Source organism: Tenebrio molitor, chromosome 5 (assembly GCF_963966145.1).
Source record: "Tenebrio molitor chromosome 5, icTenMoli1.1, whole genome shotgun sequence".
Classification (NCBI taxonomy): domain Eukaryota; kingdom Metazoa; phylum Arthropoda; class Insecta; order Coleoptera; family Tenebrionidae; genus Tenebrio; species Tenebrio molitor.
Window position 1 is genome coordinate 2,519,939 of NC_091050.1, and position 15,522 is coordinate 2,535,460.

Sequence of the window (15,522 nt, forward strand, 5' to 3'; positions counted from 1 at the left end):
TAAATAATATATGTAATAATAGCTCAAGTACCTAGCTTTCTCACAGGAGGCTAATAATAGGTTGTCAGTATTAAAAAAATATTCAACTTGATGTAACAATTAGAATTGAGAACAGGTCAACGAAGCTAAATAAACAGGTTGGTCACAATCAATCATCTTTAGATGTGGCATATCAAATATGAAGTATCACCTATGCACGTAATTAAATTTTATCAAACGATTAATTTCTTGAACGTATTGATTTTTAATCTGACATTCTAATTGAATACCTAATTATATTCCAACAATTTTTTGTGGAAAATTCCTTGCAGTGTCATAACACCAACATAACATAATTTAAAAGTAAATTAAAACATTTAAGAAATATTGCAAATTGACCAAAATATTTTTTAGATTTGCGTAAGTATGTTATGAGTATATTGCTTTTACTTACTTACTTTTATTTTCTTTATTTTTTCTTCACAAAAAATAAAGATTAATGAACTAGCCGATTTTTTTTTAATTTTTTTTTTTTGTGGATAATAATTGTATACTTTAAATACTAAAAATAGACAATACTCGTATTACACATTTGTAATAAAGAGTTAGTAAACGAGTATCTTTCCATGTGATTTGAATAAAATTCTCATCATGTGTGTGGATATGCAACAAACTATACACATTGTTACAGTGACAGTATTGTTTGAACACATTTTATATTGACACAAATGACTTCGGGGGAGATTCACGAAACTTTGCAAATTTGCAAATCGTTAACGAAACGGCAAATACAATGCTTCAACAATGTCGGTTGTCATGGTTTTGAATTTGCAACACCTTATCGAGCCTTACCGAATTTCGTGAATGACCCCCTTCATATTTAAAATATTCTGCGACTGGTTAGATTTGATTTTTTTTACCGCAGCTGTTAAAATTCTGTCTTTAAAAATTCTCCTTCATTCTGTCAGCAGATGAACGTTCACTTCGAACATTTTCTGTAAAAAAATGTTCGCATTTATAATTATTTTTTCCTGTGAAAATCCTTGACTTCTTCCTATCAAGGTGAATTGTAATGTTGTAACACAATAAAATTTGATTAATAAAGGACTTTTTTTAAATAAAATTCGCTAATTTATGAATTGCATGCGATGAACTATAGAACCAGTGTAGCTCAGCATCTAGCCGAGATATTCTATAGTATATGTGATTTATTTATCCAAGATGGTGGCCGCCATGAAGTAGGGTGTTTGTGATTGTTGTGATGTTATTAAAAACAATTTCCTTACGAGACTGTATATTTTTAATTTTTGAGTGATGTTTGTATCGCCAGAGTAGTGTTTGTGCAATAACCATCGATCGTCTTGGTCAACAACGAAGATGAAATTGTGTCTAATTTTGGCATTTTCGTGCATAGCTAATGGCTTGCAGCACGATCTGCCATCAACAGAAGACACAATATTACCGGCGCACGATAAATGTAAACAAATCACAGTGCCTTTTTGTATAGATATCCCATATAAGAAAACGATAATGCCAAACATGTTGGGGCACAGCACCCAAGAAGAAGCCGGTCTCGAAGTTCATCAATATTTTCCCCTGATAAAAATAGAGTGCAGTCCAGACCTCCAGCTTTTCTTATGTTCGGTATACTTTCCCGTGTGCACGATCTTGGAAAATCCGCTGCCCCCGTGCAGATCCTTGTGCCTTTCCGCAAAACGGGGATGCGAGGGCGTCATGTTAAAATTTGGCTTCAAATGGCCAGATAACCTAAATTGCGAACAATACCCCGAAAATTCGGATCTTTGCGTCCAAAATCGCAACATCAAAACGCCATCCACAACAGAACCGCCAGATTACTCAAAGAGCCATAGCGTATTTAAAGGAGTCAAACTCAAGTACCCCCGAGATTACGGCTTCGTATGCCCCATTCAGTTCATAGTGAAAAACATGGATTACTCCCTCAAAGTGGGAGGCAAGATTGAGCCCAACTGTGGCGCCCCATGCCACATGATGTTCTTCAATGAAAACAAACAACAATTTTCGCGAGTGTGGATCGGGACATGGGCGATTCTGTGTTGCGCCAGCTGTCTATTCACCGTTTGCACTTTTCTGATAGACACTGATAGATTCAGGTACCCTGAACGCCCAATCATATTTTTATCGGTGTGTTACTTGATGGTGGCGCTAGCCTACGTCGTCGGTTTTATTGCCGGCGACTCTATAGCTTGTAAGGAACCGTCGCTACCAGAAAATGGAATAGCAAAAGTGAGCACCATTACTCAGGGAACCAAATACGAATTGTGCACCATTTTGTTCATGGTGCTGTACTTTTTCAGCATGGCTTCGAGTATTTGGTGGGTTATTTTGACGTTGACGTGGTTTCTCGCGGCCGGATTGAAATGGGGGCATGAAGCCATAGAGGCCAACTCTCAGTACTTTCATTTAGCCGCGTGGGCCGTACCGGCGATCAAGACCATCACCATCTTGGCCATGGGTAAAGTTGACGGTAAGTGCACTTGCAGAAAACAATAGATAATTGAAAACATTTCCTTGGCCGAAAAAAAACATCGTGTTTGTAAATTTTTCGCCGAAACCAATGTAGTGGTGTTCTCCAGGGTTCCGTCCTTGGACCGCTGTTTTTTACTTATGTATTTATTGATGACACAGTTGTACGCAAATTCCCGACAAGTCGATTTAATTTGTTTCAGGTGACGTTTTGAGCGGAGTGTGCTACGTCGGGATATGGAACGTGGACGCTTTGCGAAATTTCGTCCTGATACCTCTTTGCGTCTATCTAGTCTTTGGGTTAGTATTTCTAACTTCCGGTCTGATATCTCTCTTCCGGATTCGTACCGTGATGAAACACGACGGTACAAAAACCGACAAATTGGAAAAACTCATGATCCGCATCGGCGTTTTTTCCGTATTGTACACCGTACCCGCAATGATAGTCATTGCTTGTTTGTTTTACGAACAGTTCAATTTCGACGATTGGATGATCTCGTGGAGTCACGACATGTGCAACAAACAGAATTATTCGGTGCCATGTCCGCAAGGCATCCGCGAATACACCCATCCCTTGTTTCCGATTTTTATGATAAAGTATCTCATGTATATGATCGTGGGAATAACGTCCAGCGTTTGGATCTGGTCGGGCAAAACGGTCCACAGCTGGAAAGTGTTTTTTAACAGGTTGAGAGGTAGACAGGCGGCTTATGTTTGAATCAGCCTAAAGTTACATTTGCGGTTTATGTATGAGCGCGTGGCAGCCATAAAACGGCCGAATTTCTGTTCTGCTATTTTATTCAAGAGAGGGACAATGGCAGCAATTCATCTTTCTTACTTCGACTGAAACCACCGACGAATGCTTTTCGTTCATCTACCTCTGTACGTAATTGTGTTTCAACAATTTTGTAAAGTGAAATGAAATTTATCGCGTCCAAATCAGTAGTTTGTCAATTATATCTTTATATTTTTTATATTGTTGCTTAACGATGACTGAAGAGTGATATTTACAAAATCTTGACGTTTCCAGTGCAATATAATCAACAAGCAAAGAAGTAAGAGCTATGAAAAACAAACTTTCTGAAAACATGCGGCCTAACTTGATAAACTGTCACTTGTAAGTTTGACGTTTACGTAATTTAAAAAAAATGGTTTTCATTCGCGAATACAAATTGTTCATGACAGAATCGCATTTTCGAAATGAGAACGAAAAAATAATGTGTGAGTTTACCATCCACATATTTTTCGTCGCTGTTAGATATGACATGTCGATGCTGTTAGTATGATCAAAGCTACGCCATACGTTTTAGGAAGTTTTGTCTCCCATACCTGCCCTTATCTTTTTTTTTTTTGTTGATCGTATTGTACAAAGTGCCTAAAAGAACATATATGAAGAGTCCTGTGAAATTGTGCGGTCCTATAATTTTACTGTATCGAACCGCTGAAGCCGTCAAATCAGATGTCAAATGTCAAATTATTTTATCTTAGCGTGAGTTCCAAGTCTTAATTGTTACGCCATTCTTACCGACGCCATCGAAATGGGCGAAATTAATATTTATAGAGATAAAAAGGTGTAATTGTTGAAGTTACTTTAGAGGTAATTTTCAGATTACAGCGTTGTCTTTTTTATATTTTCAAATTGCGTAACTGTTTGTCTTGTTGCCTTTTCACGTTATGTATCTCAGGAAACGAACACAAAAATAATTATTCTAGTGGTTTATTTTATTTGAATTCGGTAATATTTTTAACGGACGTTTTAAACTGGCCCACTCATGACGTAAAGAGCCCAATTTACCCACGAACGAGTTGAATACGACGGTTTTTTTTTTCGAGGAGCCCCTTAAAGGCTCCAAATTGTTTAAAATCTTTAAAATTAGCCTGACGTTTCGTTTTGACAAGTTGTGATACTTATCAAAATCCGTTCACACAGGAGAAAATTCTCAAATTCTGACAGTGTCGAACAAAAAAAAGATTTTATCTATAATAATGTGTAAAATTACGCGCGATTAATAAAAAAAAATTCTATAAAGGAGGCTGTGTTTGAGATGGGCGAGTAGGTTTATTACATTGGCGTTTGCTCAAATGACTTTCGAAAACGAGTTCCTGATGCATTTTTTTTTTGTGGGAATTGATTTTTATAAAGTTTTGCATAATACAGTACGATTATTGCGAGAGCGTTTTAACATACGATCTCAATTTAGGTTCATTGTACGAACTATCACTTTGTTTTTGTTGATTGCGCGGGACTTTACGCACACTGCACGAGTTCGCATTATAACGTACATAATTTAGAACAAATCAACACTTTTGATTGATAATGAACTATAGAACCAGTGTAGCTCAGCATCTAGCCGAGTGATGTTTGTATCGCCAGAGTAGTGTTTGTGCAATAACCATCGATCGTCTTGGTCAACAACGAAGATGAAATTGTGTCTAATTTTGGCATTTTCGTGCATAGCTAATGGCTTGCAGCACGATCTGTTATCAACAGAAGACACAATATTACCGGCGCACGATAAATGTAAACAAATCACAGAACCTCTTTGTATAGATATCCCATATAACAAAACGATAATGCCAAACAAGTTGGGGCATAGCACCCAAGAAGAAGCCGGTCTCGAAGTTCAACAATATTTTCCCCTGATAAATATAGAGTGCAGTCCAGACCTCCAGCTTTTCTTATGTTCGGTATATTTTCCCGTGTGCACGATCTTGGAAAATCCGCCGCCCCCGTGCAAATCCTTGTGCCTCTCGGCCAAACGGGGATGCGAGGGCGTCATGTTAAAATTTGGCTTCAAATGGCCAGATAACCTAAATTGCGAACAATACCCCGAAAATTCGGATCTTTGCGTCCAAAATCGCAACATCAAAACGCCATCCCCGACAGAACCGCCATCCACGACAGAACCGCCAGATTTTTCAGAGCCATGGCGTCTTGCTCTAGGTGAGGGTGGTTCCAAGCGAGACGACTCGAAGTACTCAATTAGACGTTACTTTAAATTTTCACAAGTGTTTTTAAGACTACTTTCATCAAAGGAAATACTCCGATGCTCCCATGAGAAATCCTTCAGCTTCTTCTTTAATTAATGCTTTGGATTTCTTGCCCCGATAGCCGTCGTTATGCCCTTAATTTGGCATATTTGCGGATATCAATATTATTCCTTATAATTAAGCAGCAAGTAATCTCACATTCGCTAAGTTATCTCCTCGTTCTAAGATTTAGAATTCATAATACGATTCATTACGCACAAATCTTCAAATTTTGGAATATTACTCTTCAGATCATTTATAAAAAAGCAATATGAAGACAAATCAAGTTGTCACGATGCTTCCGAACTTGCTTAAAACGCACATTATTATTCGCTTATATTTATAGCAGTACTTGAATGTAATATATTTTTTGTATATTTTTGTATATACCTAATCTACATACAACCTATAAATACTGCGAGACAAGATAACACTTGATTAAAAATGGCATCGACTGTAATTAAAAACTTAACGTCACATATAACATTTTAACTTATCACATACCTACAAAAGTTTTGCATGGAAAAAGAAAATCGTAAGAAACAATCACGGTCAATGTCACCTTTAATCAGGTACCTACTATTGTGTTGTGTATAATATGTAATGATACATATGTAATTTAAAAAACCGACTGAAATTCATTTGTAAAAAGAAAAAACTAAAAGCGTTAACTGACCAATTGTTTGGCGTAACAGTTTTCAAAAAATTGTTTTTATACAAATTTTTCTGATGTTGCTAAAGTTTTACTAGGACTATACATTTTATATTGTATTTTTTATATTTATAAAACGCCTACCGTATCTGTATAATTATGTAATAATTTTTATATACGTGTTTTGTGTTCACAACTTTTTTATACTCATTGAAAAGCTCAAAGTCGTTTAACTCTTGTGATGCTGTCAATTATTAAAAAATATAGTTACTTTTGAGCTTGTTGACTATTAGAATAGTTTTTTAGTTTGTTATCTATGTAACAAGAAGACATTACTAATTTTATCTTACTTTTACCGTATGTAATTTTTAACTTAATGTTAATTATGTTCTGTATATTGCAGAAGCCAAATAAATCAATGTTTGTCAATTCACGTGCTTCCGTTCTCGGTTGTGTAAATAGTTCGTCGTTTCACCGTTGGCGCTACATGTACAAATAGGTAAGACGTGCTCACTTGTCGATCAATTAAGTCGCAAATTTGTCAGTTTATTTTTCATGGTTCATAAATAGATATAATAAAAAATATATATGTATATACAAAACCGTTTAACGAAAGTAATAATTTATGTATATATTCAGGACTTGTTGCTGGGAGATTTTTTGGCAGTTCCTTTAGAAAAGAACGCGTCGAAGAAAAGTCCGGAAAATACCAACGTCGCTCCTATCCACTGGAGAAGACTTAACGCATTTCCGAAAATAATAACGGAACCCAGGACTGTAAAAAATTTTCGAGTTGTTGTGACAACAGACACAACTAGAGGCCCAAAATCTGAAACCTGATGAAAGATGCATGTTTACAAATAATACACCAAAAAAAAAATCTTCACCATGTTGTATAAAAACATCTGGCCAATTGCTTGTGTCATTCCTAATACCAGCAAGTTACCAATTATGGTAGGCTGTCTGTGTGCAAATTCAAAAAATTTGAAACCTTCCCCTGTCACTATGAGAGCAACTCCTAGAAATAAAGTTGACCAACCATTTGATGCCTTCATCATTTGCTGGCCTGATGGTTTAGCTTCAGCTCGAATCCTTTCCTAAAACTTCTTATGAAAAAAATTGTCAATTTTGACCTGTAGACATACTTGAACCCCTCCAGTCAAACCATCCATAATGAGAGACAAGATCAGTAATAATTCTCCTAAACCAAATGTAACATCTTGTGTGGACTTTCCTTTATCCTTGAACATGAACAAAACTACCCCAACAACAATGAGGAGGACAAAAATATACTTCCTAAAAGGATATGATTTCTTCCCTAACAAAACTCCAAGTATCATGACTGGAATAGGTTTAGCAGACTTGCCCACAACTTGTGTTGGGTAAGGTACCCATTGCAAAGCCATATTTGAACACACCATGGCCAGCAAGTAGGTTATAGCAATGCTGACGTAATACATTTTAGACGTCTTGTCTTCCTCTTGGGGCCAAATTCTCAAGACTAAAGTGGCAACTGCATAATTAATAGCGCACAAAATAAACACTAGAGATAAAAAGTAAGTATACTTTTCGGTCAAATAAATCTTCTCTCCTCTTTCGTCGACCACTTCGTACGTATATTTGCTTTTCGTTATTTTTTCTTGCAAAATTCCGAAATAGAAATATGCCACGAATATAGCAGCCGCTTCCAATATGAATTTGTTAGTCTTATGCATCGTGATTTTCTAATGCACAACTTTTTCTCACAAAAACTGACTAGCAACTGTTTCAAATCACATCATTCATTCTTATCAGACATTATCATTTTATTTGAAAACTGGAAAACGTGTGTGTGCATCCACGATTTGACATAACCACTAATAAACGTCAACAACTTTTCACCAATCAGGATCGACCATTTGGTTGGTGCAGTGCTACCAACTACGAAAAAAATAATCAAATTACAAAATTAATTTGACGGAAATGGAATAATCTTTTTTGCAAAGAGTAATTTCCAGTACGACGAATCGCTGATTAAATTAATCCTTTGATTTTAATAAGTAATTGCTTAATTGTTAGGAATTAAATTAAGGAATATATTTTTGGGGGTGTATTTCTTTATTAAAATAATACAAGTAAGAGAACATATTCCGTCTACTTTGCTTTTTAAAGGTCAATTAAATTTTGAATATAGCACACTTTCTGTATGTGGCTTATTGTCTGGAAAAGATATGAGAAAGTACCGAAAATTTAAGCGGCAATCACAATTCTGTTTGGTTTGTTTTTGTGACAAAAAAGGGATAAATGGGATCACTGATGATGCGTAACAACTTCTGCCTGACTATCGTCTTCACTTTCAGCGTACGCTGCCAACTGAAGATCGGGTAGAATTGTTAAATGGGTAGCATCTGACTGAAGAGTACTGCATTCACCTACCCCTGCACCCTGTTGTCCTTCTTTATTCTGCATGGCTTGTACGAAATTCTGCAACAAAAAACAACCAACAAACTAGATGTTACTTCAACCGAATATCAAATTACGCGACTTATGACGTCTCCGTGGGCTGTGCGGACTTGATATAGATATCTGTACTTGTTCTGCCTCATTTCAGCTCTAGTTTGGCCGCGCAGTACAGAATCTCGCTGTTTTTTGCGGCCCATGGTTACTAAAAAATTAAAGAAAAGGACAAAACTGCAATTTCAACCCAACAACTGGTCGAGTTAATGTTCGAACATATAACCAGATTGTTACACATTTGTTTGTCTAGACTGGACGTTTTTAATTGGCAAAGTTTACCTTCGTGATGTATGCCTCTGCCTGTGACAGTACATTGCACGATTAAACCAGTCAGAAAGAAGGAAGGCCAAGCGGCCAGGATAATCCACGAGAACCAACAAGGTGGAGGCTCTACAGGTTTCAAGGATACCCTCTGCCACAACCAAGATATCATCGACAATCTCTCGACGAAGTAGTCGATGGCTGTGGTAAAAATTGCACCACCATATATGCTCGTACATACGATCGTCAAACCTGAAAGAAATGTCTTGCAAATTTATTTGTTGGTGGGTCTTTTAAGGAGGTTTTACTTTTGCGGAAGTATAAAGTCAAGACGGCGAACGTTAACGCCATTACTAACAGTATTCCAACGCATAACCATATGGATCCTTTAGGTGAGGTGGTTATTAAGTAGTCGGTTACCAAAAGTGACGCGACACCCATCAGAAAACCTGTGTGAAGACCGCTCACGAACAAACCGACGTACTGAACCAGCATTGTTATCAGTCCGAAGAGAACTCCGGCCAGAAGAGCAACACCTAAAAGATACAACAAAAAATGTATCTCTGCTTATTATCTGATTTTATGGAGCACTGCACAGTTTAATCAGTGCAATAATTCCATGACCGTTAGAAAGTAAGTGATGAATTTTTTAACACGTTAAAGTAATTATTTTGTTAAGTGAACGAACAAATCATTCACGTAAAAGGAACTTTGTGAAAAAATTTCTTTTACGAAGACAACATATTAGGAAATGATGGAAGCCACACCGGCGACAAGTGTAACGAATAAGAAAGAATAATTCTTGCAAAATCACAGTTTTTTAATTCGTTTTGTTAAAGTTAGTCAACCAATTTGAACGTTCTAAAAATAACTCTTAAAAACATTAGGTATTTTGCTAAATGTACCTTGTGGCTGATTTAACGAAACGTGCTCAAAAAATTGTTTTAAATTAAATAAGCAAAGTACTGCTTGTTGAGCTCCTTCGTGTGACTCTCTCTTTTCCAGTTTTTATTATTTATATAAGAGAAACGACATCTCTACAGTCACAAAAAATCTAACTAACCAATTAACGAATAGGTAATAAGTTGCAGACCTGCGTTCCCATAAGAGGGCATGAGTTCACCTTGCAAACAGATCAGGTAAACTATGGCTGAAGCAAATATGAACCCGGTGAGAAACATTACGGTTTTGAAGCACTGATAACCTGAAATTAATTAATTACGTTAATAAAGTTAGACAATTATGTTAATTTGTTCATTGTCATGTGTTTGAATTGTGCGTCCAACGTGAAACAACTTCACACGACCCTGGGTATGAGTCGACCTTGACCACACCAGCATTGTCGTGAAGAGTTGTTTACAGTTGGTTGCACTTTTCATATGTTGTTACGTGATGGTAAAAGCCCGATAGATACTGTCTTACACAAAAACATGACCGGTAATCAGTCCATTTTGTTGTTTTCAGGAAATTACATAAACTTTATTTTTAAACCGTTACATAAACCAATCATTTACCTAAAAATGTATAAAGAACTCCAAAAACTATGTAGACTAAAAAAACTGCTGCAGTAGTGAGATCATAGTAAGTGTCAACTCGAGCGCAAAGCTCTACTTTGGGATCGGTGGGGTACATCAGACTCGGAAATCTTGTCCCGTTGGGTTTGGGCGGTACTAAAGAACCAGGTTGGACTTTACTCGTCATCTTCCCTTTAAAAAAACAACAACAATAGTATCACTTGAGTTGGTTTGAATAGAAAACAAACTCCAAAAATTGTATATGTAAAACTTTGATAATAAACAGAAAATATTTAAAAATTATTCCACAACAATAAATAAGACATGGTCAAGCACACTCTCCTGGGTTCCTACACTCGAATGAATAATTTTTTCCATTCAAATCTTTACTCTTTCAGTCAAATGAAAATAAATATAATTATAATATAATTTGCAAATCTGTTGGAACCGTGACGCTGGTCTAATGATGACAATAACAAAAAGTACTGTTGTTTTTATTAATCATGACCAGTTACATTTATCGCTTATCGATAAACTAACTAATTAAAATTACAAGGTTTACGTTTTGAGTTTTGTTTAATTATATCGACCAAAACTTTTTTTAAATTCTTGGCAAGTAATTTGTAGTAATTACCTGATGCATGTCAATAGAGTGATAGAGACGCTAAGTTTTCCGTAGACAACAACGTGCATTTTCTCTGTTGCAACATTAATATACGTAACAGAAAAATGTTTCGTACTCACTTCAAATTTTAAAAATTCCTCTTGATCGTTCCTAACAATTCATATCGTAAAATAGCACACTTTCATCCATTAACATAATAGACAAAAATAAACCGACGTCAATTATTAGCACAACAATAGTTTCACTGTATATTTTGATATTTCGATGCGTTTAAAACTTGCTTGAATAATATCGGGAAATATTCTAACGATTTTGTTTTGAGCAGTTCATGTTTCTTGTTGCGTGCGATTAATTTTCATTAGTCGTGGGATGCCATCGCCCGGATTATTCCGGGTGTTTGCAGGATGACGCACTAAAACAGACGACCAGGCGATGACTGCGCCTGCGACCTGCGAGGATTGTTACCATCCGTGTTCCGGTGTGGCGGGCGCAGGCTCTAGCCGCTACCTCTTCCACAACGTTCCGGTTTAAGTGCGTGCGAAATTAAATTCTTTTTTCCGGGATGCACATAACTCGCAATTCTGACCTGAGACAATTCGATTTTGCTTATTTGTGTGGCGGAGAAAGCGACAATTTGGCAATGATTTGTGCACGAACGGCACAACTTGCACAACTCGCAAGCTGTTCATTTGATGTTTTTGTTACCGTGGTTTGCTGTAAGAATTTGCAATCAATCAACCTTATTGATTTGTTGAACCTATAAATGGATTCATCTATCAATAAACAACAACAAAGTTTATTTTGATTTATTTAGAAATATGTAGGAGTAGATGCGTAAATGTTCTTCTGGACCAGGGGACATTGGGAACTTCAAATGCGTTGAAATATCGCTAAAAATTGCATAAAATGTCCTGAATCTTGTAAAAATTCATGGTTTTTGAACATCTTTTTCTTAACCCAAAAATTATTTATCAACTCGGACAGCATATTTCGATAAATAATTCCGTAAGTTAAGAGAGATATTACTATCTTCTTTTAATGAAGTAACCGGCGCATCCACCACTTTTTTAGATTTCATGGCCACAGTTTTGAAAACAATTCTTTTATATTTGCAGTCCATTTCTTTCGTCATTTCTTTCATCACGTTTTAAATCTGGCGCAAAATTAGAATATTATACATTTTTTTCACAAACAATCTTGTGAAAAGTACAAAACAACTGCAACCAACAATACAACACGGAGAGAAATAAATTCACATAAAATCTTGTGATGCAGTAGCGCTTATGTTGTTTTATGTTGTCAATATTCTGCACAGATATATTCTGACAATAATACGTTTTTCTGCAAATGAAAATTCGCATCTTGCATGCCATTAGCTAATTTTTTGAAAATTAGCGCGTCTGCAGATTTTTCACGCATGAGCATCGGCTTCAAATATGCTATTCCATGAAAATACATATTATTAAAGCACAAAGTACACCCAAGGGATTAATTACTGTTTCTAATTACCACGGAATAAAGACTACGAAGCCAGTCTTACCGACCATTATTACCAAAGATTAATTACGCAACTCTAGTGCGCAGGTACATTTGCCCTACTCCCCACTCTGTGATGAAAGTTTTTGCTGTCAAAACCTGAATGTCGGGAGCTGATCCTGTTTCGTATTGTGTATCGTAGAGTGTTATTATCATAAAAAAAAAATCGTAGCTAAGAAAGTAGTTGTATATTTAAGTTAGTGATTTTTTATTTAATTGCTGTTATTTTCCCCTCATCATTCTACAGTCAAATTCCCCTCTATTAATAGACCTACACCGACTTACTGGAGTTTGTGTGTTGTACATTAAAAATAAGCGGAAATTGTTGTTAAATTTGCAATTAAATATTACTCGATGATGAGCACTCAACCTAGTCCAGCAAACCAAACGGTTGAAAGAGAAAAAGTTTTCCAATGGATTCTGGAACTTACCAATCCAGAAACGAGAGAAAATGCCTTATTGGAGTTGAGGTGGGTGCACGAGATTTCGTTGACTTTCATTCCAACGTCGACTTTTCAGTAAAAAACGTGAAGTTGTACCAGATTTAGCCCCAATGCTGTGGAACAGTTTTGGAACAACAGCTGCTCTCTTGCAGGAAATAATAAACATCTATCCTGCAATAAATCCTGCTACATTGACTGCTCATCAGTCCAACCGGTAACTAAATTCCAAGCAGAATTTTTTGACATTTAACTTTTTTTTATTGTAGTGTGTGCAATGCTTTAGCTCTGTTACAGTGCGTAGCATCACATCCTGAAACTAGATCTCAATTTTTATTAGCACATGTACCTCTATTTCTATATCCATTTTTACACACTGTATCAAAAACGCGGCCTTTTGAGTACTTGAGATTAACCAGTCTTGGAGTAATTGGTGCTCTTGTCAAGGTAATAAACTCCATTTTGTAAATAATAATAACCACACCACTTAATAAATATTGCAGACAGATGAACAAGAAGTCATTAATTTTCTTTTAACTACTGAAATTATTCCACTGTGCTTAAGAATTATGGAGTCTGGTTCAGAGTTGAGTAAAACTGTAGCAACTTTTATCCTACAAAAAATTTTACTCGATGATAGTGGCCTTTCATACATATGCCAAACATATGATCGATTTAGTCATGTTGCCATGATCTTGGTGAGTTGTACTTGCGCAAAAGCTTCAATAACTTATGTAATGTTGTTTTAGGGAAAAATGGTGCTAGCATTGGCAAAGGAACCAAGTGCAAGATTATTAAAACATGTAGTCAGATGTTACCTAAGATTATCTGATAATCCAAGGTTTGAATATTAAAATTTGTCATGATGCATAAAAAATGTTGTGAAATTTCAGGGCCAGAGAGGCTTTAAGGCAGTGTCTTCCTGATCACTTACGTGACAATACATTTACAGTGTGTCTACAAGAAGACAAGTCTACAAAACATTGGCTTTCTCAATTACTGACTAATTTAGAAACACCAGGCACCACAGAAATCCGTCAAGGCGGCATATCGCCTCTGACGTCTCAATAAGTGATGAAATTCATGTACAAAATTGTCTTTCATTTTTTCTTTCATTTTTATTTAATAGCGATTAAGTAACATCCATAATTTTTTGTAAAGAAATGTCGGTGTAAATATCCGTCAACATTTTCTGTTACTTTGTATCCTATTTATATATCATTTTTTAGTCAAAATTAAAAAAAAATCTAATATTTTCTAGATTTGTTTTAAAATTTATCAATATAGTTAATATGAAATGCACTCGTATTTTTTTTTTACAAAAATGACGACATTTTTAGAAAAGAAAGCCGTCCTATATAGATATGCATTCAAAAATAGTCCTGTTACTGATTCGTGACTTAACAAAGAGATAATTTCGACAAAAATACTGAATCTTTTTTGGTTGAAAAGTTTCGCACCCGTTCATTTGGCTGATTAGCTAATCACTCATTAAAATCGATTCACCTTTGATGTGAAAAACCATATACATAGTGGTACCAGCTTCGTAAAAAAGAAGAGAGTCGATTACACAAACAAAAAGGGCAAATCATAACGGAAGATTACAAAACCAGGTCTGCATTGGAAACGGAAACATTTCTCTTTTTAAAATTTTATTTATAATAAACCTGACATCGATTAAGTTCATTTCACATTACCAGGACAGAGGAAGTAATAGTAATTGTTACAAAAACATTTCAAAACAAAACACAGTTCTTTCTCACTTTTCAGCTACACTACAAACTCAAATAAATGATTATTTTATTATCGTTACACGGTGTACAATTTCGTGGTTACAGAATATTTTAAGCACATGTATTTTTGTTTTTTGGATTTGTAAGTACAGTGGCCGGCAAAAAAAGTTAGACATCATTTAAATGTCAGTGTCATTAAAGCATTAATTGCACATTTGAATTTTGATGTGACAGAAAAGTGATGGCTAGTTTTTATTGCCGGCCATTGTAATACAATCCTTTTAAGTCGTTTGTTCTATATATTTTCCAAATAAAAGAAAGAGAAAAGTTGTCAGTGCATATTTTAAATTATGACATTGGTAGTAGTGTGGACATTATAAGCTGGGACATCCAAAATTTGCTCATTGTGTATCAAACTTTTGTCGAATTAAAAAAAATGCCTAATTTAGCAGACGGGCAAAAACAAACTATTGCAGAATGTCCCCCAGATGGCGTAGCTATGCGAACTATTGTCCATGTTTTCTATATCTGTTTTCAAATGGTTTTGAACGACATCCGTGCTGTCAGTGGCATTTTTAATATGTTGTTGCAGATTGTACAGTTTTTTGCGAAAAAACGGGAACTGTACCAGAATAAAATTGACACATTTTTACAATTTTTCCATAGTGTGAAACCTTCTTACGAGAGATAGGTTAGAATTAACGTCAAAATTCAATGACATTTAAAAAAAATATTTGATAGGTAAGTAGAC

The 15,522-nt window shown here is 35.7% G+C and overlaps 4 protein-coding genes across 9 annotated transcripts; 2 read left to right on the forward strand and 2 right to left on the reverse strand.

Annotated features, from left to right (window-relative positions):
• The first annotated feature begins 1,174 nt into the window (after positions 1-1,174).
• fz (frizzled) lies at positions 1,175-7,209 on the forward strand. 2 transcript variants are annotated; one of them, XM_069049855.1, is made up of 3 exons: positions 1,175-2,485; positions 2,688-2,784; positions 6,570-7,209. In XM_069049855.1, exons 1-3 carry the CDS (start codon positions 1,357-1,359, stop codon positions 6,622-6,624), a joined length of 1,281 nt encoding a protein of 426 aa, XP_068905956.1. In that variant the 5' UTR covers positions 1,175-1,356; the 3' UTR covers positions 6,625-7,209. The 2 variants fall into 2 exon arrangements, with proteins under 2 accessions (XP_068905956.1, XP_068905955.1); XM_069049854.1 differs by lacking the exon at positions 6,570-7,209 and having other exon boundaries at positions 2,688-4,407.
• On the reverse strand, positions 6,692-8,047 carry meigo (Solute carrier family 35 member B1 homolog meigo). Of its 2 annotated transcripts, XM_069049862.1 has the most exons (4): positions 7,733-7,874; positions 7,312-7,679; positions 7,054-7,263; positions 6,692-7,002 (listed from the first exon to the last, which is right to left on the reverse strand). In XM_069049862.1, the coding sequence occupies exons 2-4, from the start codon at positions 7,624-7,626 to the stop codon at positions 6,802-6,804; spliced, it is 726 nt and encodes a 241-aa protein (XP_068905963.1). In that variant the 5' UTR covers positions 7,627-7,679; positions 7,733-7,874; the 3' UTR covers positions 6,692-6,801. The 2 variants fall into 2 exon arrangements, with proteins under 2 accessions (XP_068905963.1, XP_068905962.1); XM_069049861.1 differs by having other exon boundaries at positions 7,312-8,047.
• A 197-nt stretch (positions 8,048-8,244) lies between these two features.
• Positions 8,245-11,515, reverse strand: LOC138132358 (transmembrane protein 198). 4 transcript variants are annotated; one of them, XM_069049858.1, is made up of 7 exons: positions 11,182-11,515; positions 10,438-10,629; positions 10,017-10,127; positions 9,232-9,459; positions 8,942-9,175; positions 8,686-8,810; positions 8,245-8,629 (listed from the first exon to the last, which is right to left on the reverse strand). In XM_069049858.1, the coding sequence occupies exons 2-7, from the start codon at positions 10,622-10,624 to the stop codon at positions 8,456-8,458; spliced, it is 1,059 nt and encodes a 352-aa protein (XP_068905959.1). In that variant the 5' UTR covers positions 10,625-10,629; positions 11,182-11,515; the 3' UTR covers positions 8,245-8,455. The 4 variants fall into 4 exon arrangements, with proteins under 4 accessions (XP_068905959.1, XP_068905957.1, XP_068905958.1 ...); XM_069049856.1 differs by having other exon boundaries at positions 9,987-10,127; XM_069049857.1 differs by lacking the exon at positions 11,182-11,515 and adding an exon at positions 11,072-11,090 and having other exon boundaries at positions 9,987-10,127.
• Positions 11,516-12,656: 1,141 nt separating this feature from the next.
• Rcd-1 (Required for cell differentiation 1) lies at positions 12,657-14,340 on the forward strand. Its single transcript, XM_069049863.1, has 6 exons — positions 12,657-13,068; positions 13,118-13,255; positions 13,308-13,485; positions 13,542-13,736; positions 13,788-13,879; positions 13,932-14,340. The coding sequence occupies exons 1-6, from the start codon at positions 12,953-12,955 to the stop codon at positions 14,107-14,109; spliced, it is 897 nt and encodes a 298-aa protein (XP_068905964.1). The 5' UTR covers positions 12,657-12,952; the 3' UTR covers positions 14,110-14,340.
• The last annotated feature ends 1,182 nt before the right edge of the window (positions 14,341-15,522 follow it).

Coding starts and splice junctions, on each gene's coding strand:
- LOC138132358 (XM_069049856.1), bottom strand. CDS start 10,624: ATGACGAGTAAAGTCCAACCTGGTTCTTTAGTACCGCCCAAACCCAAC. Junction 9,176..9,231: donor GACTTTATACTTCCGCAAAA/GTAAAACCTCCT, acceptor CATTTCTTTCAG/GTTTGACGATCGTATGTACG. Junction 8,811..8,941: donor CAGAGGCATACATCACGAAG/GTAAACTTTGCC, acceptor TTAATTTTTTAG/TAACCATGGGCCGCAAAAAA.
- Rcd-1 (XM_069049863.1), top strand. CDS start 12,953: ATGATGAGCACTCAACCTAGTCCAGCAAACCAAACGGTTGAAAGAGAA. Junction 13,069..13,117: donor AATGCCTTATTGGAGTTGAG/GTGGGTGCACGA, acceptor TCGACTTTTCAG/TAAAAAACGTGAAGTTGTAC. Junction 13,256..13,307: donor ACTGCTCATCAGTCCAACCG/GTAACTAAATTC, acceptor TTTTTATTGTAG/TGTGTGCAATGCTTTAGCTC.
- meigo (XM_069049861.1), bottom strand. CDS start 7,881: ATGCATAAGACTAACAAATTCATATTGGAAGCGGCTGCTATATTCGTG. Junction 7,264..7,311: donor GTTTGACTGGAGGGGTTCAA/GTATGTCTACAG, acceptor AAGAAGTTTTAG/GAAAGGATTCGAGCTGAAGC. Junction 7,003..7,053: donor AGATGTTTTTATACAACATG/GTGAAGATTTTT, acceptor ATCTTTCATCAG/GTTTCAGATTTTGGGCCTCT.
- fz (XM_069049854.1), top strand. CDS start 1,357: ATGAAATTGTGTCTAATTTTGGCATTTTCGTGCATAGCTAATGGCTTG. Junction 2,486..2,687: donor GGCCATGGGTAAAGTTGACG/GTAAGTGCACTT, acceptor AATTTGTTTCAG/GTGACGTTTTGAGCGGAGTG.